Here is a 27,073-nt window from a genome sequence, read left to right on the forward strand (position 1 = left end):
GAGATGCTCAGTAAATCCAGCTACGAAGGAACTGACTTTGCCTCCTGAGGCTGGGGGTCGGGGGAGTCCTCTCTGATTTTCAGAACCCGCCCCTCCTGTTTTCCCACCAAGCAGCCCTGGCACCAAGTGTCCCTCCCTGGGGGCCCCGGGAGAGCTGGGCAGTGATCCTATCTCAGCTGTGCCCTCAGGGCCCAGCGCGGTGCCAGGCCATGGATTCAGTGGGCCCGCAGGGAGTGTCGCTACGTGAGCAGAGAGTAGACCGGGCCTGGGAGAGGAGATGGCTTTCTTGCTCAAGTTCTCTGGTCAAGAAGCTCCAGACCTGAGCTCAGGTCCGCGGACTCCGAGCCAGTGCCCACCCCTGGCCATGCAGCTGCCTCCAGGCCCAGTGACCCTGCTTCAGGGATGTAGGCTGAGAGTGGACCCCTACCTATCCCTTCAGGGGACCAACTGAGAGAGGGAACTGAGGTCCCTGCACATTTGCTGCGTGTAGCAGACACTGTGAGTCCCGCTCAGGCCCCCACCCTGACCACTCGGAGCACACCTCCAGCTCCCACCTGCTGGCCCCTGCTTGTCCGGCCCAGGCGCCCTTTGCCACAGGAGAGACCACAGGGCCAGGGAATAACACCCCCAGGAGCAGCCCTCAACCACCGACAGATGGGGGTACAATACCCAGCTCCCCACTCCTTTCAAGGGGTGACTCTGAGGCTCCGTGCCACCCTGGCTCCCAGGGCCCTGAGTTTAGGCTCCAGCTGCCCCCGTGTAGCTGGCCTGAGAAACGCCCTTGGTTAGCTGACTTCCCTCTGCTGCCTCCCCGCCCTTCTCCTCTGCCACGAATGGCGAGGTCTCCCCCAACCCGCAGCGGGCACTCCCATCCTTGTCTCAGCGCCTGCTCCTGGGCCAGGAACCCGAACCAAGAATCAGGGCCTCATTTCTTTGGGGCTCCCTGCAGTTCCCTTCTCCTGGGGCCTCCTCCAGAGCCTTCCAGAGTGCTGCTGTTTCCAGGCAGGAGGCACTGCTTCCTGAGGCAGAGCTGGGCGACACTCCTCCGCGGCCTGAAGTCAGAAGTGGCCAGGTGACCAAGGGCGAGTCAGGTAGCACGAGCCTAACGTCTACGGCCTCCAAGCCTGGCCGACAGGACTCCTCCGTGTGCCCTGTCCATGCTGTTTCCTCTCCCACCACAATGCAGATGGACATGGTGACCCCGGAAGCCGCGCAATTATAAGATGGCAGAGCCGCCCACGGAAGCAGCCTGGGTCCTTGAATCATCACTGTGGGGAGAGCCACTGGCCAGTGAAGAATACCAGCGGTGTGTGCATTTTCAAGAGAGAGAAAGAAATGACTGTGTTTGAGCCATTGCTGCTTTGAGATTTGTTACAGCAGCAGATCCTTGCTAATTCTGAAGGCAAGAGGCCGGGCCTCTGAGGAGGGCAGTCCTGACCCTGTTACTTGGTGTCTGTGTCCATGGGCAGCTCCTGTTGTTCTCACTGCAGACCGGCCTAGAGCCGTGGTCGGCAAACTGCGGCTCGCGAGCCACATGTGGCTCTTTGGCCCCTCGAGTGTGGCTCTTCCTGTCTTAGGAGTACCCTAATTAAGTGAATAACAGTGTACCTACCTATATAGTTTAAATTTAAAAAATTTGGCTCTCAAAAGAAATTTCAGTCGTTGTACTGTTGACATCTGGCTCTGCTGACTCATGAGTTTGCCGACCACGGTCCTGGAGGATTGACTGTCCCTGTTTTATGGACGAAGAAGCTGAGGCCAGAGTCACAAGGCCAGGAGGCGGCAGACAGGAATTCAATCTGACTCCAAACCCGTTCACAGCTCGCAGGAGGCTCCAGGCCCTCCTAAGCCCTCTCTCCAAACGTCCTGGTCCTGGTTGTCCACCCCTCATGGGACCTCAAAGTCGATGCTGAGAATCCTGCCACATCAGCGCCAAGAGCCAGGCCTTGGCATGAGAGCAGCGGCCTGGGATGCCTCTGACCCACGACCTGGGGGGCATTTTTTATTATTACTATTGTTTTTAAAAACAACATGATTATCGATTTCAAAGAGGAAGGGAGAGGGAGAGAGAGAGAAACATCAATGATGAGAGAGAATCATTGATTGGCTGCCTCCTGCACGCCCCCCGCTGGGGATCGAGCCCGCAATGTGGGCATGTGTCCTTGACTGGACTCGAACCTGGGACCCTTCAGTCCTCAGGCTGACGCTCTATCCACTGAGGCAAACTGGGCAGGGCCCCGGGGACATTTTAGGGGCTGATGCCCGGCGACTGGGGCGATGTCTCAGTCAATCTCATCTCATCTTCAGGCTGTGTCCCTGTCCCCAGGAAGCCCCCGCTGCCCTGACAGGAGAAGAAAGCTGCGCCTCGCTCCAGCTCTGTGTGGTGCCCAGTGTCTTCAGACCCACCGTGTCCTCTAGTCAGGGGTGGCTGGAAGCGCCCCATGACCTGGAGACACATTCGTGCACCATTCAAAGGCCCTGCAAAGGCGTAGCAGATTTAGAAAGAAAAACACAGGATTCCCAGAGGGACTCAGACACCCTTGTCGGACAGGCAAGAGACTTCCTGGGTCAGAAACCAGACCGCTGGGCACTGCAGCCCGGAGATAATCTCCAGGCCCAACAGTCCTGCTCTGGGACCTGTGGACCAAACAGACACCTGATCCCCCGCCAGGGCCAGGGCCCGGCGTTGCTGCTAATTATAGGCCCAGAGGGGCCAGCCGGCCAGCCAAGAAGGGCCATAAAAGAGCCAGCATCAACCAGAAAAGTCAGCTCTGATCCCAGGAGCCCAGGGGCTGGCAGTGCCCAGAGCTGCAGGGCACCACCCCCAGGCACAGCCCTGGCTGCTGGCAGGCCCCGTGTGTGCCCGGGTCACACGCTTGGCAGGCCAGGCCAGGCGCTATGACAGTGCAGTTCGGAGCTGATGCCGGTGAGCTTCGATGGCACCAGAAAAATTGGGAAGGAAGGAAAGGAAAGGAAAGAGCAGAGAGAGAGAGAGAGAGAGAGAGAGAAAGGAATGTAAAATCTAAGCCCTGTATTAGCAGATCGAACTTGGAAATATATCTTATGATCTCTGAGCCTCCGTCACCTTAGCTGTGAAACACAGGTAGCCACATCCACCCTCAGGAGGGTGTGAGACACCACATGCCCTCACCTGCCTCGCCCCAGGGACACCTCGCACCAGGCATCCCCAAGGGGCTCCCAGACCGTCAGCCTCATGGCTGTACAAGCCACGTGTGCGCATGTGTGAGTGTGTCCACATGAACCAAGATCAGCAGTAAACACATGTGTTAACTGAATTCTGCCCAACAGCACTTTACTTTGAAATGACCTGTGATGGGAGGTTGAACACCAGGATTCAGACACTCTTCCAAAATCATTATTGCCCCGTTATTTAATTTCTGGTTTTGAAAATGTTTAGATAGGTTTGATTTGAGTTCCAGTTGATTTACAATTAGAGCTTGTAATCTCTGAGAACGAAGGAATGAGGGTGCAGCCAGGCATTGCTGCTCAGTCTGGCTTCCGAGGGACTCCGAGCTTGGAGGGCCTATATTCTTTACAGCTCCACAACGCAGACCCTTCCTTCTTTTCTTGAGGAATGATCTGCATAGAACTTTCCAGAAGGGCCAAGGCAGGCATCCAGGTGGCGGGGTCCACGCTCTTATTAATGTGTCAGGTGCCCCTCACCCCACATGTGCACATACATGCACCAAAAAGAAATGGAGACCTTTTAAGATTTCAACAGTTACTTAATATTTTATAACTCATTTATTTGCCAACTGTCTCTATATATAAAAAGCCAGCCACCGTAACACCGGAATGACCAGAGATTAGAACACTGGGTCCCTCGCCCAGGCTGGCCCCACCCCCCAGGGAGCTGTTAGGCAATGCGATAGGGTGGGAGTTTGATGGGGGGAAGTTAAAGAAATGGGGGGGAAGGTCTTAAGGGTCTGCGGGGCTGGGGTGGTCGGCTGGAGTAGGTGTGGGGTGTGCTGGGGAAGGAAGAGGAAGATACGATTGGAAAACGGCTCAGCACAGTACCTTTCTCACTGCGAACCAGGACCGCCAGCCGGGGACTGACTGGGCGGTTGTCTCATGAGTGCGATTGGGACCCACATGTTCACGGCAGTGGCAGTACTCCCGGAACTTCACTGATTCCAGATAGTAAACAGCTATCAGTGTCAAAGAACAGAAAAATCCTCTCCAACTAGAGGCCCTGGACGTTGCAATGTGACTGAAGGAAACACCACTTAAGGAGCTAGAAAAACCGAAGTAGGCGTCCAGAAGATTGTGGGATTGTGGAGGACGCCTGGGCGCCTACCGCTAGAACATGAGCCTGTTATTGCGCATGTACATAGTCAGCCCTATAGTCCTCAGTCTCGCAGTATTTGGACGTGACTCTGGCGGGAAATTATTCGGATTGAGGTTTGCTGTTCCCTTGCGGCGAGGAAGATCAGAATTAAAGGTTTCGTTTGTTACCTTGGTTTGAAGCAGAGGAAAATGGGATAGTGATGAACAAGAAACTTTGGAGATAGTGAAGGGCAGTTTGCCAAGACTGTTGAGGGCTCAGAATTAGAGTTTAATTGGGATAGAACTCCTGCTAATAGCATCTGATGCCTGAAGTCTGAGCACTCTGCTTTTAGGTTTCCCAGTTCAAGTGTTTGGAGACGGCCTATTAAACACCCCTGGTTGGAAAGTGTTTGTGTAGAAGCCCGTAAGTATTAAGTATTTGCTGTGTTTACCAGGCTTAGCTCTCTGTAAGGAATATGGAATAATGTCAAACACCTCATGTTCTCAAAGAAGCTTGGATTTTAAAATAAAAAATAAAGGACAAATATAAATATGAAAAATAAAAAAAGAAGAAGCTCAGTTAAGAATCATTGTTTCCAACCAGCCACCAGCCCCTTCATCTCCATCAGGATGTTTAAGATAATAACAACCTCTAACATTTGTAAGTCTTCACTCTAATATATATACTAGTCAACACTAATAAAAGAGAAAAATGGTAATTGGCGTACGAGCTACCCTTTTCATTGGCTAATCAGGGCTATATGCAAATTAACTGCTAACTAAGATTGGCAGTTAACTGCCAACAAGATGGCGGTTAATTTGCATATGTAGGCACAATGCAGGGAGGCGAAAGGGAAAGCAGGAAGAAGCCCCCTGCCACTGACAGTGATCGGAAACCCAGGGGGGAGCTAAGAGCTGGGGGGCTTCCCAGCCATGATCGGAGAATCAGGTGCCTTTTCCGCCCTGGCCAGTGATAGCAGGAAGTAGGGGTGGAGCCAGCGATGGGAGCTGGGCACAGTCGAAGCTGGCAGTCCCGGGAGCTAGGGGCCCCTTGCCTGGGCCTAAAGCGAAGCCCACGATCGTGGGGCCGCTGCAGCTGCGGGTTCCCGCTGCCCGGGCCGGACGCCTCAGCCAGAGGGGTCCTGCAGGGGCAGGGGCGGAGCCCGCGCGATCGCGGCACCCCCCGCTGCCACTGCAGGTCCCCGCTGCCCGGGCCGGACACCTAGGCCAGAGGCATCAGGCCTGGGCAAGGGGCCGATCCTGCGATTGGAGGGTGATGGGGGTCAATGCCTGAGGGCTCCCAGTATGTGAGAGGGGGCAGGCTGGGCTGAGGGACACTCCCCCCCACACACACCCAGTGCACGAATTTCGTGCACCGGGCCCCTAGTCCCATATAATAAAAGGGTAATATGCTAATCGACCAGATGGCGGAACGACTGGTGGTTATGAGGCGCACTGACCACCAGGGGGCAGACTCTCAATGCAGGAGCTGCCCCCTGGTGGTCAGTGCGGTCCCACAGGGGGAGCGCTGCTCAGCCAGAAGCCGGGGCTCATGGCTGGTGAGTGCAGCGGCAGTGGCGGGAGCCTCTCCAGCCTCCGCAGCAGCGCTAAGGATGTCCAACTGCGACTGCCAGCTTAGGCTGAGCGGTACTAAGCCATCGTTGGACATCCCCCGAGGGGTCCCGGACTGCGAGAGGGTGCAGGCCGGGCTGAGGGACTGCCCCCAAGTGCACCGGGCCTCTAGTATTTATTTACATTAATTATTGCAAGCTTCCTGTGAGACACGGGTACTGTCATATCTCCCTTGCACCTCAAGGCTCAGAGAGGTTAAGTAAGTTGTCCAAGGCCACACAGCTATCAAGTGGTGGAGCTGGCAGATGACTCCAGTCTGTGCTCTTAGCCACTGGGCTCTGGAGGGACATCTGGGGGCAGTCACCTTACCAGCGAGTCTGTGCTGGGAGTGACCCCAGCTTAACCTATCGGAATGGGGGAGGCACGATGACACTGACACTCAAATGCCCGGGCTTATAGTCTCAAGCTGTTCATCAGGGCGATGGGCTATTGCAAACCACAACCTCTCCAGCCCCAAGCATTTCTGGGAGTCTCCAGGGGCAGCGGGCATCTAAAACGTGCCCATGAGGAAGGCCAGTCTGCCTTCCGGGCTGCGGTGGGGCTCCTGCCAACGGCCCCGGCACCTTGGGATTTAGAGTCTACGGCAGGAGGTGATGATCAACTACTAAGATCACACTGTAAGCTGGGCGGGGGCTGTGGAAAAGCACCGAATGGATTTCCGGAAGCAGTGGCTCCGCGAAGCCTTGCCGAGCTCCCCGGGCTCCGTTCCCCTTCCCACGGCAGCTCGCTGGAGCAGAAGACCCGGGAACCTTCCAGTCCTGACCTTGTTCTCTGCCCCTCCAGTTCTGGGTGGGACAGAGGCTGTGTGGGTGGAGGTGTGGCCACCACTGCGTTCAGGCAGGTCCCCGAAGGGCCTGGGCCCCTCCACCAGGAGAGGACGCCTCCCTCACAGGGTGGCCGTGCACATGCCCGGGTCCCAGGGGGGCTGGTAAACCAGGCGTCTGCCCACCCCTCCCCACCCCAGATGTCAGGACCCCACCCCCGGCATGCCCAGCGGCCCCACATCCAGACCCTGGCCCTCCCCACCAGAGCAAGCCAGGGCCTTGCCGGAGTGCCAGGCCTGGCTGACACCTGTGCCATGCCGCGCCGCTGGCTGCTTTGGATTCCCCGAGGAGCAAGGCCGAGGCGGAAGCCGGAGCCTGAGAGCAGCAAGACGCCCTTCAGCGCAGCCGCCTCCCGGTGCCAAATGGGTTGACAGCTGGGTATCTGGAGCAGCGCCTTCGCTCTCCGGGCGCCCAGTCTCCAGAGTGGCTGGGCCCGGGACTGCATTTCCGAGGGAGGCCTCTGCCTTCTCCTCTCCCTGCCCTCCCTGCCCTCCCCGCCCCCCCTCCCCCTCTGGGGCTCCCTGCAGGATGCGCAGTATCCCCATGGCCGGTGGCTGATCCCTGGGAAGGAGGGTGGGTCTTGCGTGAGAGAGGACCTTCCCACAGCTCTGCTCTCAATGTGTCTATGTTCATGCAAAGCCTGCTCCCAGCAGCTAACGCGGGCATGTGGGCCACTCAGGGTGTAGCTTTGCTCCCACGTCCCTAAGGGTGACCCAGGCACGGTAAGATCAAGCCACAGAGGGGCCATGTGACCCTGCCGGCCCCCGCAGCCAGCAGCCTCCGGGCCGGATCAGCCCAGGCCACTGGACGCCTGACCCACAGGAGGTGCCGCCTCCGCCCTATGGCCCCTGCAGGGGGCAGGTGGGCAGGAAGTGGTCGTACGGATGTGTATCTCCCGAGTGCTGGGCCCTGTGTGGACTGTTGGAGTCCTGGGGTCTCATGGAACCCCTTAACAGCCATGGGAGAGATATCACTCCCCCATCTCAGAGGATGAAACGGAGATTCAGGGGGGCAGGGCTCTGGCCAGGGTTCGCCGCAAGCAGGGCACGACTGGGGTTATCTGATGGCAGTGCCCGTGCTGGGAGCAGGATGAGGTGGTGCTGATTGCATGTGGGTGGCAGCTCCCAGCAAGGAAGATGTCGTCTGCACGCGGCTGGTCGCTAGCACCTCCCCACCAGGCCCAGGACACCTCTAGGGGCAAGACCCTCGGAGAAACTAGGGGCTCACAGACAGACAGCGCCGGGGCCCGGGCCTCTGCTGCAGTTGACTCCTTTCTCCGGGGCTGCAGGCCCGAGTGCGGGTGAGGATCTCACTCCACGCCTGGGGCGGGATATCTCAGCGCTGCTGGTCAAGGATGGCTGGAGATTTCCACGAGGGGGTGTGGCATTTACAGCACGAGACTGAGATGTTGGCCGAGGCTCGGCCATGTCCTTCTGTCCTGCTGCTCCGTCCTGGCCACTCTTGTCCGAAGGGTCAGTCATGAGCCAGGAGGGGCCCGGCCAGCTGCAAAGAGCCCGAGTCCCACGGTGGAATTTGCACCTGGGATCTGCTAATGAGGATGGAAACCCTGATAAGATCCACTGTTCCCCCTTCCCAGGCGTGTGGGGTGTTAAGAGAATGGGGCCAGGGTCAGGGAGCCTTGGCCAGTCCCCAGGGGCCCTGGTGGTGATCCCTCATCCCAGAGGTATGCCCCACACCTAGGGTGTCATAAGGCATGAGACTGGCCTGCCCTCTCCCACCAGAGGGTGAAAGCTACCCCTCCCTCTGCTCTCTGGATATAGAAACACTTCCTCTCTCAGGAGTTTGCCTTGGCCCCTGAGCTGGGAGGGTGAGCGGGGTGGTTTCTGAATGTTCCAGAGGAAAGACGATGTCAGTTGACCACACCCTAAAGGGCACAGGGCCCATTTTAAAGAAAGGAAGGGGGATGGGGCCTTTGACTGCCCTCCCCACCCCCACCGTCCGCCGTCTGTCCTTCCCCCACACTGCCAGCACGAGGATCAGTATTTTGTCTGTTCCCCTTCATCTCTTGAGACCAAAATAAACTGATATCAAGAGGCAGCCAAGGATGGGGCCAGGATGCCAAGGCTGCAGGCTGCTTATTTTAGCAGGTGATATTCCGTTTCTGGGTCACAGCGGTCCGGCACTTGGCACTGACCCCCATGCCAGCTCCCTCCACCCCACTCCACCCCCTGTCACTGGAAAAGGTGTCATTGTCATGAGGAAAATGTGCAGGGTCTGGCTGTCTTTCTGGGCCTACTAGGTGTGGGACTCAACGAACTGCCTCCTAGTGCATGTGCAGAAACACACACACACACGCACGCACGCACACGCACGCACACACATGCACACACGCACGCGCACACACACCGTTATTCGTAGGAATTCATATGAAATTAAACCTGAAGGGAAGCCTGGTGTGTGTGTGTGTGTGTGTGTGTGTGTGTGTGTGTGTGAGAGAGTGTGTGGCCAGGAGCCAAGCTGAGGCTGGCAATCAGGGCCACAGCCTTCCCAACTCAGACCCAGGATCTGTGTGGTTTGAATGTGAACACATCCATCCAACAGATAGTTAATGAGCACCTACTATGTGGCAGGCACTGTTGTAGGTACTGACAGATCGCAGTGCACAGATGGGAGACACAGGCGATAAGCTCATGACAAGTAAATATGTAACAGGTAAAGGGGCTAGCTAGAGAGACTCAGTTAGGATTGGGAGAGAGAGCCCTCCTGGGGCCACGTGCGAATCCTGGGGGCTTTCCCTTGGGGGTCACATCCTTCTTCTTGCTCCCTAGCAGGTCGACCAGTTGTTTGGTTTCTGCCTCTGCATCAACCCCTCATTTACCCTTTTCTGTCCCCATAAAAACCCTCCCCAGAGGCCTGTTTATTCCACAGGACTACCTTGGGGGCCAGTACAAAGTTGGGGACCCTGGAAAGGCCCCAGAGATCATTGAGGCTAAGGCTTCTCAGGCGTTTACCCAACAGGAGACATGCACTGAATGTTCGCAATTGCCCAAACTGGGAACTACCCAAATGCCCACCAACAGTAGAATAAATGACGTGGAATACGACTCAGCAATGAGAAGGAGCACTCCATAGCTACTTGGAACAGTACGCACGAATGTCACAACGTGCTGTTGAACAAAAGGAGACACAGGTGAGGTTCCATTCATATGAAGTGCGGAACAACCTGTGCTGCTCAGAACCACCACCCTGGCAGGAAGTGCTGGGTGGTGGGGTAGAGACGAGGGCAGGAGCTAAAGGGGGTACTGGGGTGCTGGTAATATTCTGTTAGAGTTGGATTCTGGGCATGCTCAGTCGGTGAAAACGGATTGAGCTGTACACATAGATTTGTGCACTTTTCTGTGGGTGGGGGTATATTTTCCGTCAATAAAAAGTTTTAAATAGTCAGTGTTGTTCAGGCCTTGACTCCGGATGAATGAAATCAGATCTCTGGGTAGAGGCGGGTGTTTTAATATACAGTCAGGGCTGGGAACCGCCAAATTCGCCCAACCTGTTCACTGTGGAGGTGAGTAACCTGTGATGTCAACTGAGGGGCCAGCCTGTCCTTGCCACAGGCTCCGGGGACCTGCGCCTGCCGCATCAAGCCTCCCAACTGGGCTGAGATAAGGGCCAAGGAAAAGCACTTAGTCACCAATTTGTATTTGTATCTTGTGGGGCCCCTTGTCCTGCCCCAACGTTTGCATTTCTCGGTATATAGGGGACAGAGTTGCAGAGAAAGCATTGGTTTTGTGTCACCATCACTTGTACATTGTGGGCTATGGATATACTCCCCAACCTCTCTGAGCCTCAGTTTCCTTGTCTGTGAAATGGGGCGATGATAGTACTTGCTGGAAAGGCTGTGAAGGCAGCAGGACGGTGTTGTCACTTATTGGTCACAGTGTGCCTGGCCAGCCCCGCCTCTGCTGTCCACCCCCAGCGCACTTGTGTTCCCTGTGATTCTTCGCCCACAATATGAGCTCTTGGTTTGCGGAAGCTGAGTCCAAGCACAAATCAACAAGATTGGGAGAGTGGGTTTCCCCAGTTCTGTCGATTTTAAGAGGTTTGTCTGGACTGGGAGGGAGAGGCAAGGCCGAGGGCCACCTTCCAAAGGCCAAATCTGGGGAGGCCTCTGTGACAGACAGCAGAGGGACCTGTGTCCTGCCTCCAGCGGGGAGCGCATAGAAGCAGCAGGACCCCAGGGATGCAGTCCAGGGAGCCCTAGAACTTCTTCCTGCCGAGGAAAATCCCCAAACAGCAAAGAGAATCGAACAGCCCCTCTCCGCACTTCTCTCCTACCCCCACCATGACACAGGATCTGAGAGGGGCTGAGCTTGAGTCAACCTTGAGGGGCAGCGCAGCCACAGTGGCCCGGGGGTACTGGCCCAGCTGGAGAGACACACAGTTCAGAGTAGCCGGGAGACAGCCTGGGACAGGTCCTGTCCTCAGCACCAGGTCAGACCCCCAGAACCTTGGCCTGACACCAGGGAACCATGTATTCAGTGAGATTTATTTTCAGGTGGAATATTCCCCGTGAGTGTAAAGGCATCTTGAATTCCCCTGAGTTTGAGTTAATAAGAAATCATTTAAGTCGATGAGAAATCATACATCCAGTCTCCTGTCATAAATCCCATATCCTCCAAGGGGAATGGGCCTTCGGAATGGAAATTGTTTGCCATGGAGAGGAATAATGGACCAAGTGTACATTTCAGCCCATCGACTCCGCGGCCGGGGATCTGGATGCGTATGTGGGCGTGTAAGCACCTGGAACGCCCCGTGCACGCTCCTGGGTGCTCGATGCACGGGGCTGTGCGTGGCCTTTGCCTCCTGACACTGACAGGAGGCACCCTTTGCTCCCTTGCACACCCAGGGATCCTCTCCCCTCGCCTGGGGGAAGGGCCCCGCCTGCTGTGTGCCTCTGCCCAGGGCTGGCCCACGTGCTGGTCGGTTCGTTTATTCCGCTGTCCTTTGTGGCTCCAGCCTCACTGCACAGCAGCCAGCGGCTGGAACCCTGACACCTGCAAATGTCAGCCTCCGCGGTTTGCTGCAGCCCCGGCGAGTTCTGCAAAGGCTGTTTACACTGAACCCCTTCATCCTTGTCTCCCTCTCCCCGCTCTCTCATTCAGCCCATCTTCCTTCCTTCCTTCCTCCATTCCCCCTTTTCTCTCTAAGTAGCTCCCAGCCTCCCTTCTTTCTCTCTCTTCTCCACCCTCCCTGTCTCCCCTCCTTCCTTTTATTTCGCTTCCCTCTCTCTCTCTCCTTTCCCATTCGCCTCCCTCTCCCCCGACTCTCTCTCTCCCTCTCTTTCTTTCAATTCATGCTTTTTCTTATTCCTTTTTCTCTTTCTTTTTCATTATTTCTCTCCCCCCCCCCCCCCCCCGCTTCCATCTCTTAAATGGTCACAATTTCTCTCTGCCTTTGTCTTCCTGTTTTTTATAATTTTCTTTCCTTCTCTACATTCATTCCTTATCCTCTCTCATTACCCTCTTTCTTCCCTTTCCTTTCTTCTATCATCCTCTTCATGTTCCCTCTTTTCCTCTTCCCTCTTCTCACCTCTCCCACCCTGTCGCTCTCCCTTGCTCTTGTCTCTTTATCTCCCAGTTCTCTCTCCATTCTCTTTTCCTGCCTGTCCGTCTCTTACCCTCTGCTTCCCTCTCCCCTCTCGCTCCCTCCGGGGTGGTTCCAGAAACATACCCATATATGGCCTCCATGCCAAGGATCACAAATGATGATGTCACGTGAGGGCCAACGCTCGGAGATGCGCTCCCAAGTGAAGCCCGCAGCTGATGCGCCCTGGAGGAGCTGAAGGCAGGACCACAGCCTCCGCCGTGCAATCTCCAAACAGGAAATCTGAGCTCCATAACATCTTATAGTTTGGCTTGCATCATTGGTCATGCGGTGGGCCCGAAATAAACTCCCCGCTTCAAAGGACAGCGTTTCAGAGCGGCCAGGCGGAGCAGCCAGACTCGCAGGGCCAGGGCAGAAGGAACACGCAGGGAGCATGTGCTGAACTCAGACACTCTCAGGAAAATCCTTGCATCCTCCCTGAACGGCCCCCTGAGGCAGAGCCTAGCAGGTAATGCACGCTTTCCACGCTCCCATGCAGACCTCGAGTGAGGGTGTTTGTCTGGCCACGCTGCTTTCTTGCGTCTCCCCACCTCTCTCTCCTGCTTTCTTGGGTGATGAGGCATGCCGGTGACTTTCATTTCAGATCTGGGGGACGGAGGAGCAGCCGTCTGCATGTACTCATCCATCCTTGTGAGGGCTCTCGCTCAGAATACCCATCTGCGGTGCACTTCTAAAAATGGAAATGCAAAAGGAGTTATCAATGATGCTATTGTTGCTTCGCAGGCCTTGGGCAATGTGTGTCAGACAAATGACTTTCAGAAGTGCTTTTATTTCGGGTGAATAGATATTTTCATGCATGGGGGCATCAATTTCATGGAGTGTCTATGTGTGCCCGGTATTGTGGGGCAATAGCAATCAGGGTGCCAGGATGATGGGCCTGCAATGGCCTGGGGTTTAGGAGAGGAAATAGAATTTGGAAACAAAACCTAGGGCTCAAGGTAAAGAATGAGAAATGTTATGTGGGAATGCAGAGATGCAGGAATACTGTGCGTGTGTGTGTGTGTGAGCGTGTGTGTGTGCGTGTGTAAGCATGAGGACACATGCAACGAGGAGGTGGTCTTTGAAAGGACGGACAGGATGGCATCAGACAGAGGGGTGGAGAGAGGGACTGCAGGTGGAGGGGCCGCTTGGCAAAGGCAGACAAGTCAAGGTGGGTCTGGGCTCTGTGGACAGTGCAGTGTGGCTATGGCAAAGGGCTGTGGAGGTCAGAAGTCGGGGTGAAGCTGGGAGGGGGAGCTGGAGGCAGATGCAGATCCCACCAGGTCAGTCAAGAAGACGGAACAGCCCAGCCGGTGTGGCTCAGTGGTTGAGTGCCGACCCATGAACTGGTCACTGGTTGGATTCCCAGTCAGGACACATGCCCAGGTTGTGGGCTCGTTATCCCCAGTGGGAGGCATACAGGAGGCAGTCGACCAATGATGTTTCTCTCATTGATGTTTCTATCTCTCCCTTCCTCTAAAAATCAATAAAAACATATTTTACAAAAGAAGATGGGACACATTCTAATTGTTTCTGAGCAGAGGAGGAGCAGGTGGGATCTGACTTCAGGAAGTCAAGGGAATGGACTGGAATGAGGAGGCAGGAGGCGGCGACTGGGGGTAGACAGGTAGATGATGGAGACCTGAGGCTGGGCAGGGGCCGAGCTCCTCCCTTCCCCCTTGCAGGGGGCAGAGAGTAGCTCAATGAAGGGAAAGCTCAGCTTGTGCATGAGGTTGGGACCGGAGGAGTTCACCGGGCTTCCGGCAGAGCCAGCTGGGCCAGCACACCGTCCACAGGCCTGACCTTTGCCATCAGCGGCCTGGGCCGACCGCAGCGAGGCTGCCAGGGGCAGATGCGCCAATCACTTCCAAAGCAGTCGATGGGTCCCGACAGCTGGTGGCGGGCCTGTTTACAGCACCCCCTCCTTGAGGAGCTGGCAGAGGCCTCCACCTGGCACCACTCTAGTTTGCATCATCCATTCTTGCACAAACAGAATTTGATTCCCAGCTTCAACACCTCCTAACTGTCTGGCTTTACGCAAGACCCTTAACCTCTCAGAACCTGTTTCCACATCTGGAAAATGGGAGTGACAATCACCTCTGACTCATGGTGCCATGAGTGCCTCGTGGGGGAGGGGGTCTCCTCTTCCTCCTCCCTCCATATGATCCACCCCTGGAGACCTCACAGTGGATAACAACACAATGAACTTCTGTGAGCACTCCCCGGGCACTTGCTGCGAGCCAGGCACTGAGCCCAGTGCTTGTGGCCATTTTTCTCATTGACTCTTCTCAAGGGCATTATGAGTGAGAGGTGATTGTCATTCCCATTTTCCAGATGTGGAAACTGAGGTTCCGAGAGGTTAAGGGTCTTGCGTAAAGCCAGACAGCTAGGAGGTGTTGACGCTGGGAATCAAATCCTGGCCTCTTGGTCTATTAGCCTCCAGTGCCCACCTTCAACGCTACGGCCTCCTGCAGCTGCCCAGGGGGCTGACACAGCAGTAAAAGGACCCGTCCCTGGCACAGGCAGGGGTCATCAGATGCCTGTCTATCAAGGACAGGCCAGACCCAAGAGAGCCTTCCCAAAGGAGGCACAGAAATCTCCTTCCACTGCCGAGCTGCAGGGGGGCAGGCTGCCTGGAGGAGGCAGCTGTCACAGGACTGGTTTTACTGTGACTTCTCATCCTTAGCACCTGCTCTTGGACTAATGCCCTGGAACGTAACGAAGTTGTGAAGAGCCTTGTGGTTGAGGGGAATGTGTGGGGAGTTGGTGGCGGTGACGTGAAAGTGAAGTGGCTCCTTACCTGCCTGCACTTTCTAAAGAAGAGGACACGAAAGAGAGGGGTGGGAAAGACAGGAAAGACAAGGGAAGTGGAGAGAGGAGAAGGAACTGATCTACATAAAGGCAGGAATTGGGGGGACAGAAAGGAGAAAGATCTCAGATGACTTTGCTGTGATCTCCATTAAAAGATTTGCAGCCGGCCCTGCAGTTGGGCCCCAGGGTGGGGAGTGGAGAGTGGGGAGTGGGGAGGGGCTTTGGGAGGGCACCCCTACCTGCCCGCCCCCCTGAGCCTTCCCACTCTGCCTGCAGTCTGGGACGGGAGCTTCCAGAACCCTCTGTTGCCCAGAGGCCTAGGTGAGGGGCCATGTTCTCCTGGTGCCCAGAACAGGGCTGGGCAAGCTGCCCTGGGGCTGTGTGTGTGTGTGTGGGGGGGGGGGGGCAGCGCTGTTGGAAGCTCAGGCTGGACTGGCAAGCCCCGCCCCGCCTCACTCCCATCCGGGACGTTGGCACAGATGGCAGAGCCTGGCGTCCCCTGAGCCCTGGGCAGAAGCTGGGCCAGGGGCCTGCAATCCTGTGTGCAGACCTGCATGTGGCCGGACCCCACTGATGGGCCTGGTGCCGCAGGAGGCAGGAGATGGGCCAGGGGAGGCGCGGGAGGGGCAGCTGTGCTGGGCCAGACCCTGCAGGGCCAGGAGGGCAGAGAAGTGTCCCCCGCTGGGGGGGCGAAGGCGAGGCGAAGGTGACTCAGGGACCTGGAGAGTCAGCAGCTTGGGTCCCAAAGAAATAAAATGGAAAGCTGACCTTCTTTGAGGCTTTCCTTCGCTGGCACTCATGGCGCCTCCATTTCAGATGGAGTCTTAGATCGATGCCCCCCTCCCTCCCGATGGGCACAGAGTGTCTGGGGCGTGGGAGTGGGAGCAGAGCCTGCCTTGACAGGTTCAAATCACTGGCCATCACCTCCCACCTGGTGACCTTGGGCCGGTCATGCCCCTTCTCTGGGCCTCGGCCCCGCCCGCCCGCCCTTCCCTCCCCCGCCCCCCCCCAGCCTCCAGGGAGAAGAGCCTGTGGGGGGTCAGCTGAGGCCTGCAGCCCTGAGCAGATTCCCTGGTAACATCAGCAACCCTGGCCCAAGCCAGGGGCCTAAGGTCCTGCGCCCGGGGAGCCAGAGCTTTAACCAGCATCAAAGTCTGGGATTAGTGATGCTGGGAGGAGCTCTTAGCATCTTTAGAGCCTGGACAATGGGCTTAAACTCCCAGCAGCTGCGAAGCCCTGGACACCTGCCAGCACCGCCCCTGGCAAAGGCCCACCTGCGGCTTTGACCGGCCCCTGTGTGTGGGTCAAACGAGGTGACCTGGATTCCACTCTCCCAAGGCTGGCTCATCCCTTAGCCAGGGCAGAAACTTCCAGAGTAACTACCCCTGGCCACTGCCCAATTCTCATTGTCAGAGGGTCTGATGAAAAGAGGGGCAGGCAGGCCTGACTCCATCCACTCTGCCCCTTACAGTCTGGGCCTCAGTCTCCCCATCTGGCCAATGGGAAGAATCTTACCCCCATGCCCAGCCCAGGGAACCGAGAAGGTCTGGTGGTGCATTTCATGAAAGTGGCCGGGAACAGTGCAGGGACCCACAAGCACCGGCTGTATTTGTGGTTCGGGTTTGAAAGCAACAGGATCAGGAAGGGGAGAGAGCTCGTCAATGGCTACTCCCTCGAGCCCTCCGGCTAGAAGTGCTCCCTCAGAGTTCGCAGGACCCTTCTGGAGAGGGGAGGGGCAGCAGATCACAAAGATAAGCTTCGTTATAAACTCACTGGGCATTTCCAGGGACAGGGCTAAGGACCCCGGGGGGCCAAGGAACAGCCCAGGCCAGTGCCCCACTTCCTCACGTACCCCAGGCGAGCCCAAGTGGCCAGTTGCTAGGACTGCCTTCAAGTAAGGGTCGTGTGATGGTTGGAAGACCTTGAAACTTTGGGGAGAGGCAGATAGATAGATAGATGGATGGATGATAGATAATTTTATATAAACTGCGCCTCAGAAGTTTTCCAACTCTGTAGGGAGGCAGGCTCATAGCAGGCAGTTAGAGCATCTAAGAATGCCTCAGCCATCGAATCAGGAGGGCTTCCTGGTGGAGGAGATGCATGAACTGCGCCTGGAAGGATGACTGGCCAGGTGATGAGGCAGAGAAGGAAAGAGAAGGAAAGGGAAGGGAAGGGAAGGGAAGGGAAGGGAAGGGAAGGGAAGGGAAGGGAAGGGAAGGGAAGGGGAGGGAAGGGAAGGGAAGGGGAGGGGAGGGGAGGGGAGGGGAGGGAAGGGAAGGGAAGGGAAGGGAAGGGAAGGGAAGGGAAGGGAAGGGAAGGGAAGGGAAGGGAAGGGAAGGGGAGGGAAGGGAAGGGGACGGAGATGAGCAGCGATATTGGCTCCATCTATAAACAGCCTAAGGATGAGAAGGGGGGCTTAGATCAGCCTGTGTGCAGTTGACTCGCAGGAGTGACCCAGACTCACACTCCTGACCCAAGTCCCTGGCTGATGGGGAGCTCGGGGTCCTGGAGGATGGCTGCCAGTCCCTTCTTGCCCCCGCCCTCCCAGCCATGTTCCATACCACCCCCCCCCCCCCAATTTTTTTATAAGACACCCAGGGAGCCACTCTTCCCATTGCAGCCCCCAAACTGTCACAGAGTCCCACCTCCCCTGGTGCCAGGCCCCACTACCAGCTCCCTGGCTGTCAGCGAGCCTGGATTTGTGGGGAGGGGAAGGAACTGAGGGCAGGAAGGACCACTTTTTCAAACGCTGTGATTTAATCTTCACCACAGCTCTGCAGGGCCCATGTTTCTATGCCCATTTCACAGATGTAGAGACTGAGGCCCGGCGTAAAAGAGCACTGTTCTGCGTGTGTTTCGGCGTTAACTCAGGGAACCCTGTCAGAGCCACTGTTACCCCAGTTTTGCAGAGGCCACCTGGGACAGGCGGGGGCTCTCCTGGAGCCGTTGTTTGGGATGCTCTGAAGGAGGTAAAAGAGGTGGCCCCAGTTTTGCTTGTTGCAAGCCGGCTGTGGACTGGCCGCCCTTGAGCACCGCTCCCTCTGCAGGCCTTAAAGGGGCAAAGCCCACTGCACTCCCGCTTTCCCTGGGAAAGGCTATTTTTTGTTCCAACTGGCCGTCCAGGGGGTCCCTTGAGACTGCTGGCCTCTCTCCAGGACGCAGGCCTGGAACTTGGCCCAGCCCCAGGCAGAGGCCTCAGAAACCAAGCTGGGCAGCGTGAAGACGAGGGGAAACTGAGGCCACAAGAGGAGGCAGGCAGGACCTCTGACCCAGCCCCACCCTCACCCTGCCATGACATAGGTACTCTCATTGTGCCCATTGTACGGATGGAGAAACTAAGGTTCTAAGAGGTCACAGGGCTAATAGACGGTAAGGCTGTGATTCAAACCCGGTCAAGCTGATCCCACAGGCGACTTCAGAACTGCCGCTTCTGCTGAGGCTGAACTGCCCCACCTGCTCTCGGGTGAGGCCCCCGTCTCTGGCAGACACCCCAGCCTGTAGTTGCATAGGCCCGGTGACGAGTCCCCTCCTGAAGAGCCGGGCACCATGTGAGGCCCAGCACTAAGCCTGAGCACACGGAGCCCTCTCGATTCTCCCACAAACCCTATAACAACAGCATTCACCAGTGCCTCCATCCTGTGCATCAGGATTCTGTAGATGAGGAACTTACCCAAGGATCCTCCCGAACGGAGGACCTGGGAGGAAAGCAAGCGCTGGCCAAGCCCTCCGAGGGGTAGGGGAGTTCGCCTCTCAAAGGCAGAGCCCTCGCGTCCCTTCAAGGTCGGCCCCACCTCGTCCATCTGTATGGGCACCTCGTCCAGGTGTAGGCCCGATGGTCGGCTGGATGAGGAGGCAACATTGCCCCCACCTGCTCAGATCCCACGTGTGTGCCCCAGGTGTGTGCCAGTTACTTGGATCAGTGTTCTTGGGATTCCCAGAAGGAGTACTGGATTTGAGTTTGGAAAACTGGGCTCCAAATTCTATCTTTCCAGCTTTTCTGTGCAAACCCTTCCCTTCCCTTCCCTTCCCTTCCCTTCCCTTCCCTTCCCTTCCCTTCCCTTCCCTTCCCTTCCCTTCCCTTCCCTCCCCTCCCCTCCCCTCCCCTCCCCTCCCCTCCCCTCCCCTCCCCTCCCCTCCCCTCCCCTTCCCTTCCCTTCCCTTCCCTTCCCTTCCCTTCCCTTCCCTTCCCTTCCCCTTAATTGCCTCATCTGTAAAATGGGAGCATCAAGTCTCCTGGAAGGAGTGGAGGTGTTGCAGAACTAATCCCAGTTAATTCTACAAAAAAAACAAAACACTCTTTCCTCGGGCCATGAAATAATTGACAAATGGAAAAGACCTGAATACCATCCGAGACATGGGGTAGGGTCTGGCAAGTCTGGAATTGTCTGCAGACCATCACCTGCTGCCGTCACCTCCCAGAGCATCTGGTGAGGGAAAGGCACACAGCTGAGTGCCGTCCCTATGCCTACGATCAGCCCGTATCAGGGCCAACAACCGCCTTGGGGTGAGGGCCTGGAGGGTCCCCATCAAATGCTTGCTTTCACCCAGAGCCACAAGAAGGCTGCAAACAAAGCACACCCTCCAATCATTTATTCTCATCTGCACACAGGCCGATCTAAGCCGCCCAGGCTGGGCTGCTCAGCTGCAGGTGCAGGCCCTGCCGCTCGGCCTGCTCGGGGCTCCTCTGTGCGGCTGGGCTCAGGCTGCCCCGGGTGTGTTCACTCTGGGGCCCAGCGCAGGGCAGTGCCTCCAGGGGGCGCTCCTCTCCCGGCGATGGCAGAAGAGCAAGCCCCACAGCACAAGCCAAGTCAAGTGGCGGCTTTATCACGTCCACCAGCATCCACTGGCCAGAGCAAGTTCATGGCCAAGCCCAGTCTCAATGGGGAGAGGAGAGGGGCTACTCTGCCTCCAGGAGAGGGGTGAGCATTTGCCAAGCAAACCAGATTATAGCACTAGTATTTTGGATATTTTTAAAAAGACCTCGTGTGATTCTCATGTTCAGCCAGGGCTCAGAACCATAGACCTACGGTCACGCTGCTTGTCAGCCAGTCAAAACGAAAATCAGGCTTAATTAATTTTACTTTATTTCCTAGAAGCAGTTTGACTCAACCAGAGTTTATTTTTCCTTGAGGCATGTGTGGGTTTGTGTGTGTGTGGTGTGTGTGTGTTGTTTTTAATGAGAGTCCCTGGAATTAACACGACAATTTTTTTTAAACAATTGATTTTAATTAGCTCACAAGTTTTTAAGTAACAGGCCCATGTATGAGCCCTAGCGCGCAGTGCCGAGAAATGGAAAAATGCCGGGAGAAGATGTTGTTGGGTAATTGGAAGGAAGGGATGTGAGCGCTGTAGTGAACGCTCCGTGAGGACAGGGATTTTTGTCGGTTGGCATCATTGTTGTATCACCAGTGCTTAGACCAGTGCCTGACACAGAGTCAGTGCTCAATAAGTAATCCCTCATCAATGGTGCGTGCTTCATAGCGAGAGGCTTCTGGAATGGAAGACTGAATGGTGGATGAGTGGATGGTTGGTGAGATAGATAGATGTATAGTTGGATGGATGGGAGGAGGGATGGAAAATGGATGGGTAGGTGGAAGACAGAATGATCAGAGCGTGGATAATGGAGGGATGGGTGGGTGTTGGCTGACTGGATGGATAGGTAGATGAGTAGGTGGATAGGAGCATGAAAGGTTGGGTGGGTAGATGGATAAATGGATGGATAAGTGGACAGGTGGGAGGGTGGATGGATAAATGAGTGGTTGGATGGACAGATGGGTGCATGGGAGGATGCATAAAAGGACAGATGGGTGGCTGGTTCATAGGTTCGTGGATGCCGGAAGATAGCAGAGACTTCCCAGTGGGTAAACAGATGTTTTGCAAAATTGTTAGTGACCAGGATGTTTTGGTCTCCTCACAGGGTTTTCTGATTTGCTGTTTCCTCTTCCCCATCAAGTGTCTCCACTGGAGACCGGGGTGAGAGGTGCAAGAGATGGCCACGGAGATCAGTGCTCCGGGCACACAGCGTGCCATTGGGAACGAGGAGTACAGCCTGTACAGCAGCCTGAGCGAGGAGGAGCTGGTCCAGATGGCCATTGAGCAGAGTCTGGCTGACAAGACCCGGGGCCCAACCACTACTGAGGCCTCCCTGTCCACACGTGCCAACCGCCAGCCTGCCCATTTCTACCCATGGACCAGGTAAGCCAGGAGAGGTCACCTGGGCCGTTCATAAGGTGCCACGTGCTACTAATCCAAATCCAAAATGATTTACATTTATTATCTGAACTTCCTGAGCTCTGACAGTGCCAGGTGCTGTGTGAGGTGCTACATGCACTTTGCCTCATTTAACCCTCTTACGAACCTTCTAGGAGGCTCTGTGCTAGATTCCCATTTTACAGATGAAGAAACTGATGCTCAAGGCAGAGTAACTAGTCTCAGACCACACAGCGAGGAGATGGTGTTGCAGAGCCTGGGCTGTGGCCTTGCACTGCTGACTGCATGCTTGAATGCAGTGGACGGATACCCGAGTCTGCCCAGAGCTCCCAACCCCATCTGTGCAGTCTCCCTGGGGAAACGTGTCTGAGAAGCAAGTGACATCTTCCCAGCAAGGCGATCCTGCCCCCTTGCTCTGCACCCCCGTCTCAGCATGACCCCATCCTCCCAGCAGCACGACTAGCTAGGGCAGCACTCCAACAGAGGTATGAGACAGGCCACAGTTGCAATTCCACATACACCATTTTTTTGTGGTTAAAAAAAATATTTTTTTTATTGATTTCATAGAGGAAGGGAGAGGGAGAGAGAGATAGAAACATCAATGATGAGAGAGCATCATTGATCGGCTGCCTCCTGCAAGGCCCCACACTGGGTGCCCTGACCGGGAATTGAGCCGTGACCTCCTGGTTCATAGGTCGATGCTCAACCACTGACCCACACCAGCTGGACTCCACATGCACCATTTTGAATGTCCCAAGAGCCACATTACAAAGTAGAGAGAAACAGGTGAAATTAACTTATGCCTAAAATGTTATCATTTCCACATCATCAATATAAAAAAATCACGAAAAAGATGTGTACATTCTTGTTTTCTCATATTAAGTCTTTGGAATCTGGTGTCTTTTGCACTCACCGCGCATCTTGACTCAGACTCCCCACATGAGCAGCGGCGGCCGTAAGGACACCGTCTGGGTAGGCGGGGAGCCGGGAACATGATTAAGCACTGGGCCTTATGCTTTTAGAAAAGAAATACATACATTTAAGAGATGCTCTGCTCGCCAGGAGTCCAAGTCGCGTGTGTGTTGGGAAGTGGGTGACGGCGATGGGAGTGGCTGCTCCAACTGTGTTATCTTGGGCCTGGGCCTCAGACCTCATTGTCTCCAGCAGCTGGCTGACTCCCTGTGTGACCCCGGGCAAGTCACCTCACCTTTCTGAAACACAGTCTCCTTTTCCAGTTATAATAGCAACAACAATAAACAGACCTTTCCCGTGCCCAGCCCCAGCTGATAGGGAGGAAGGGAGGTGATGGTGCGACGTTGGCCCTTGCCCAGGCTGGACCATCTCTGCAAGGCAGGCTGGCCAAGGGCCGGGGCCGTCTGTCACCAGGGAGTCCCTTCTCAAGGGGAAGGCAGGCAGCCTCCTTGGGCAGCTGGGAGGCTCCAGGTCATGGAGCTGCCCCTGAGGACATGCCATCTGGGGACTCAACCTGAGAAATAGAAGCCCAGAGCCAAGGACTCATGGTGAGCTGTGCTCTGGGCCGCCCTGGTTCCGGTCCTGGCCAGTTCGTTCAGCGTCGGTCAGACCACAGCTTCCTCTTTCTCAGGAGGGATCAGAGAGCAGAGCAGCCTCCCTCCCACGGAGCCTTCAGCACAAGCCAGCGTCCCCGGCCTCGCAGCTTTCTCCCAGCGCGGGAGCCCCACCCGGGGGGTCTGCGCCCAGACTCTGGCCTCTTCCTTCCTCTAGTGGAGAAGGAAGTAGAGACACACCATGAGGCCAGTGTCAACACTTACTCGGCCGCCTGAGAAAAAAGCGCTCAGAGAGAGGTAAAATGACTTATCCAAGGCCATGTGACCCTCGCTGACTATCCAGGTACAGGTAATGGAGGGGAGAAGAATTCAGCCCTGCATCTTGTCACTCCCCCCCCACCCACAAAAAAATATTTAATTGAAATTATTGGGGTGACATTAGTTAATAAAATTATGTACGTTTCAGGTGTATAATTCTATAATACATCATCCTTACATTGTATCGTGTGTTCACCACCCCGAGTCAAGTGTGTTTCCATCACCATTTATGCCCCTTTGCCCTCTCTACCTCCCTCCACCCCCTTGCCCTCTGGTGATCACCGTACTGTGGTCTGTGTCTGCGTTTTTTCTTTGCTAATCATCTTCCTTGGCCCTCTGAGGGCTCCCTGAAAGGCAGGTCTGACTTCCCATCCCATGGAGGAGAAGTAGGGTTCGTGCACTGCTGGCCAGAGAGGAACAGAACAGGGGGCGCCCCCAAGGTTACTAGGGTGGACCAGCCAGAGTGGGGCCAGGAAGCAGGGTCTTCAGTCTTTGAACTTCTGCATTTTATTTAAGGTTGCATTTCTGAGAAGACTAAGGAGGAAAGCATGAAGCAGGAACTTGCTTGGGCTGATGTGTACGCACTGTGAACAACTCGAATCAGTCCACCCACACTCACGGTGCACTTCTGAGGTGCCAGCTTCCCGGCACCTGGATGTGGATCAGGCCTGGTCCCCACCCTGTCCAAGCTTGAAGTCTAATGCGTATAAAAGGCACAGAAGTACCTAATGACCCAACAGGAAAGGTGTAGCAAAGGGGCTTGTCTCGGTTTCCGAGGGACACAGAAAGGGTCTTTACACTTAGTCAAAGGAGGTGGGCTTTGCAGGATGAATAGGAGTTCACCAAGCAGGGTAGACGAAGCAAACTTCTTTGAGCCTCAGTTTCCTCATCTGCAAAAGGGAGCCAATTGCATCTCCTTCACAAAGTGGACTCGAGGATGAAATGAGATGCTTTGGGCCATGTACCTAGCATAAGGCTTGGCACATAGCAAGCGCTCAACCAATCTCGGCTATGTGTGTGTGGGAAGGCAGACGTGGCAGCTGGAATTCCTGTTCTCTATGATTCCTCTCTGGCCAGCACAGAAAGGATGGCATGGTCAATGGGTGAGGGAGAAACAGAATTCTCATGGGAGGTAGGCTGATCCTAAAGACCCGTGGGAACGGGATGGAGGTGGCAATGCCGTGTGAGCCCCTCCTCTCTGTACCCGAGAGGGCAGGGCTGGTTCTCCAGGAATCTGAGGTGTTGGCATGCAGCCACCCAACACTGTGATTACCGTATGGGGTAGTACCCCTCCAAAGGCTTTGGTTTGCTTTGTTTCATTCATTTAAGTTTATCAAGTGCCTACTGTGTGCCAGGCTCTGTACTCATGACACCTGTGCTTGACATAGGGCGGGTATGAGGACCAGATGAGAGTACAGGTAGAGGGTCTGGGCACAGTGGTGGGCAAGGGCAGACTCTTGAATTTGTGAGCTTCCTCCCTTTAAGATGCCTGCTGCCACCTGCGTTCAGCCAAGGTAACCCCTTCCCCGGGGCAGCTAGGCTTCCCGTTCACCGAGAAGCCAGCGGGCATCACAGTGTGGGGCATGCAGGAGGCAGCCGATCAATGGTTCTCTCTCTCATCAAGGCATCACAGTTCCTCCCCAAGGCGGAAGCCAGGACGGGGCAGTGGGCAGCTGGTGATGGTGCTGCACTCCTGACCCCCGCGCTGCCCGCCCACGCGAAGGACAGGCCCTACCTGGGCCTCTTCTAGGGCATGACCTGCGCCCACATCCCCCAGGTTCCTCTCACGTCCGATGAGTCAGCCTGTGGTTTTCCCCTGCGCTGGGCCTGGGAAGGAAGTGCCGCTGCAGCCTCAGCAGAGAGAGCACGAACCCAGTCAGGGCCTGGCTCCCCCTCCAGCCGCGTTGAGACTCACGACTCAGTAGCTCGGAGCACTCGCCCTGCCTGCCCCTAACACCCAGTTAACCACAATGTCAGGGCTCCCAGAACAAGTCCTCCTGCCCCTTTTCAGCTCCTCCCCTGCGTCTCTGCGGCTGTGTGTGCGTGTCCTTGTCTCACGTCCCGCCGGCCCCCGAACATCCTGAGGATCAACGAGAAGAAGTGCCCTGGCCCAGCTGGTGTGGCTCAGTGGTTGAGCCAGGAGGTCACTGTTCGATTCCCGATCAGGGCACATGCCCGGGTTTCGGGCTCGATCCCCAGTGTGGGGGGTGTGCAGGAGGCAGCCAATCGATGGTTCTCTCTCATCATTGATGTTTCTATCTCTCTTTCCCTCTTCCTTCCTCTCTGATATCAATACAAACATATATTAAAAAAAGAAGCGCCATATTGGTCTGCATCCCAGGTGCTGGTACAGGGCGTGAGCGAGCAGGAACTGAGAGGTTCTTGCTGAAATTCCGTTTGCCCGTTTCCTCCTCTGCGAAGTGAGAGCACTACACCCCCGGCCTCCATCCTGGTGGTGGGGCCGTGGACAGGAGGCACAATCCCAGGGGCCGTCTGCACGCCGGCTCGCTGCCACCCCACCGGCCGCAGTCTCACTGTTGCTGTCACTGTTATGATGCCATCAGAGAGAGGGCCTTGTCCTGGGCTGGGGTCTGGGACCTGACCGGTGCCTACCACCTTGCTGAAAACATCCCAGGGCTGGGAGGGAAAATGTTTGGTCTGTTCCCGCTGACCGGCCTGGGCTGGATCCTCACGGGGCGTTTTGTTCTTGCTTCACTGATGCACGGGTGTTCTGAACAGCAGCGTGAAGTGCTAGACTTGGAGAACCCTGATGCGTTTCTGTCGTTAGCACCCCAGGGTAACGTGCCTTGGAGCTTAGTAACCTGTGATAACATTCAAATGATATTTACAAAATGGGAGGCCACACGTGGGCCGATGTTGAGGCTGGGACCCCCGCATCCTGTGGAGACCGAAGCCTGCCCAGCGCTCTCCCCCTGCCAGGGCCAGGAGCAAGCGCAGATAATAGTGCTGCGCCTGGGGTTTCGGGGCCAGTGGGTTGGTCTCTCATCTGTTGGACACGCGGACTTTCCACGTGAGTTCATTTCAGCAAAGACTCCACGGCTACGACAGCAGCGAGGAACCCCTGGCCCGGTCCTACCTCCTCATTTTTTTTAAAAATTGATTTCAGAGAGGAAGGGAGAGGGAGAGAGAGAGAAAGAAACATCAATGATGAGAGAGAATCATTGATCGGCTGCCTCCTGCACGCCTCACACTGGAAATTGAGCCCACAACCCGGGCATGTGTCCTGACCGGGAATCGAACCGTGACCTCTTGTTCATAGGTTGATGCTCAACCACTGAGCCAGGCCGGCTGGGTCCTACCTCCTCATTTTGCAAAGGAGGAAACTGAGGCGCAAAGAGGGGCAGGGCCTTGTTCAAAGCCGCAGGGCCTGTCAGGTGGCCTTAGAGCTGGAGAGGACTAAGGTGGGGGAGGTGGTGTCAGCGCTCTGCTCCCTCTATAGCTGCAGCTGTGTGTGTGTGTGGGGGGGGGTGGGGGTGGGGAGTAAGGGGGGGAAGGGAGTAGTCCCCCACCTTGCAGAGTCCCGGTTTCCTTGTCTATAAAAGGCCGTGACATTGGCACCCACCTCCAACGTTAACGAATGAGGAGTGGGTACCCAGGAGAAAGGAGGTGGTGACCAGTAGAAGGGAGGGAAGGAGGTGACGGTGGTATCAGGGATGAGGATGAGGAAGGGATGACCTGGAGCCCCCTGAGATGGGCTGGAGCAATGGAATCAGGGGTCCTTCCTTCTCTCTCTGCCCCCTCACCCCTCCCATGGTGTCCTGGCCTCGCTGAGGTACCCACAGAGTCTGTAGAATCTGGCCTGTCCTGGAAGTGTGGGTCCTATTCAGGGTCAAGTTTCTAGCA

General features: G+C 56.0%; 1 protein-coding gene across 2 annotated transcripts in view; it reads left to right on the forward strand.

Annotated features, from left to right (window-relative positions):
* Nucleotides 1-12,486: 12,486 nt before the first annotated feature.
* ASB2 (ankyrin repeat and SOCS box containing 2) overlaps nucleotides 12,487-27,073 on the forward strand; it is a 35,692-nt gene continuing 21,105 nt past the window's right edge. Inside the window, exons 1-2 of one of the 2 annotated variants that reach the window (XM_059687187.1) lie at nucleotides 12,487-12,813; nucleotides 21,073-21,350. In XM_059687187.1, coding sequence (XP_059543170.1) covers nucleotides 21,145-21,350 — 206 coding nt within the window. In that variant the 5' untranslated portion in view covers nucleotides 12,487-12,813; nucleotides 21,073-21,144. The remainder of the gene's footprint in view (nucleotides 12,814-21,072; nucleotides 21,351-27,073) is intronic. The other variant, XM_059687179.1, reaches the window with a different exon arrangement.

The sequence above is a fragment of the Myotis daubentonii genome, chromosome 1, assembly GCF_963259705.1.
Source record: "Myotis daubentonii chromosome 1, mMyoDau2.1, whole genome shotgun sequence".
Classification (NCBI taxonomy): domain Eukaryota; kingdom Metazoa; phylum Chordata; class Mammalia; order Chiroptera; family Vespertilionidae; genus Myotis; species Myotis daubentonii.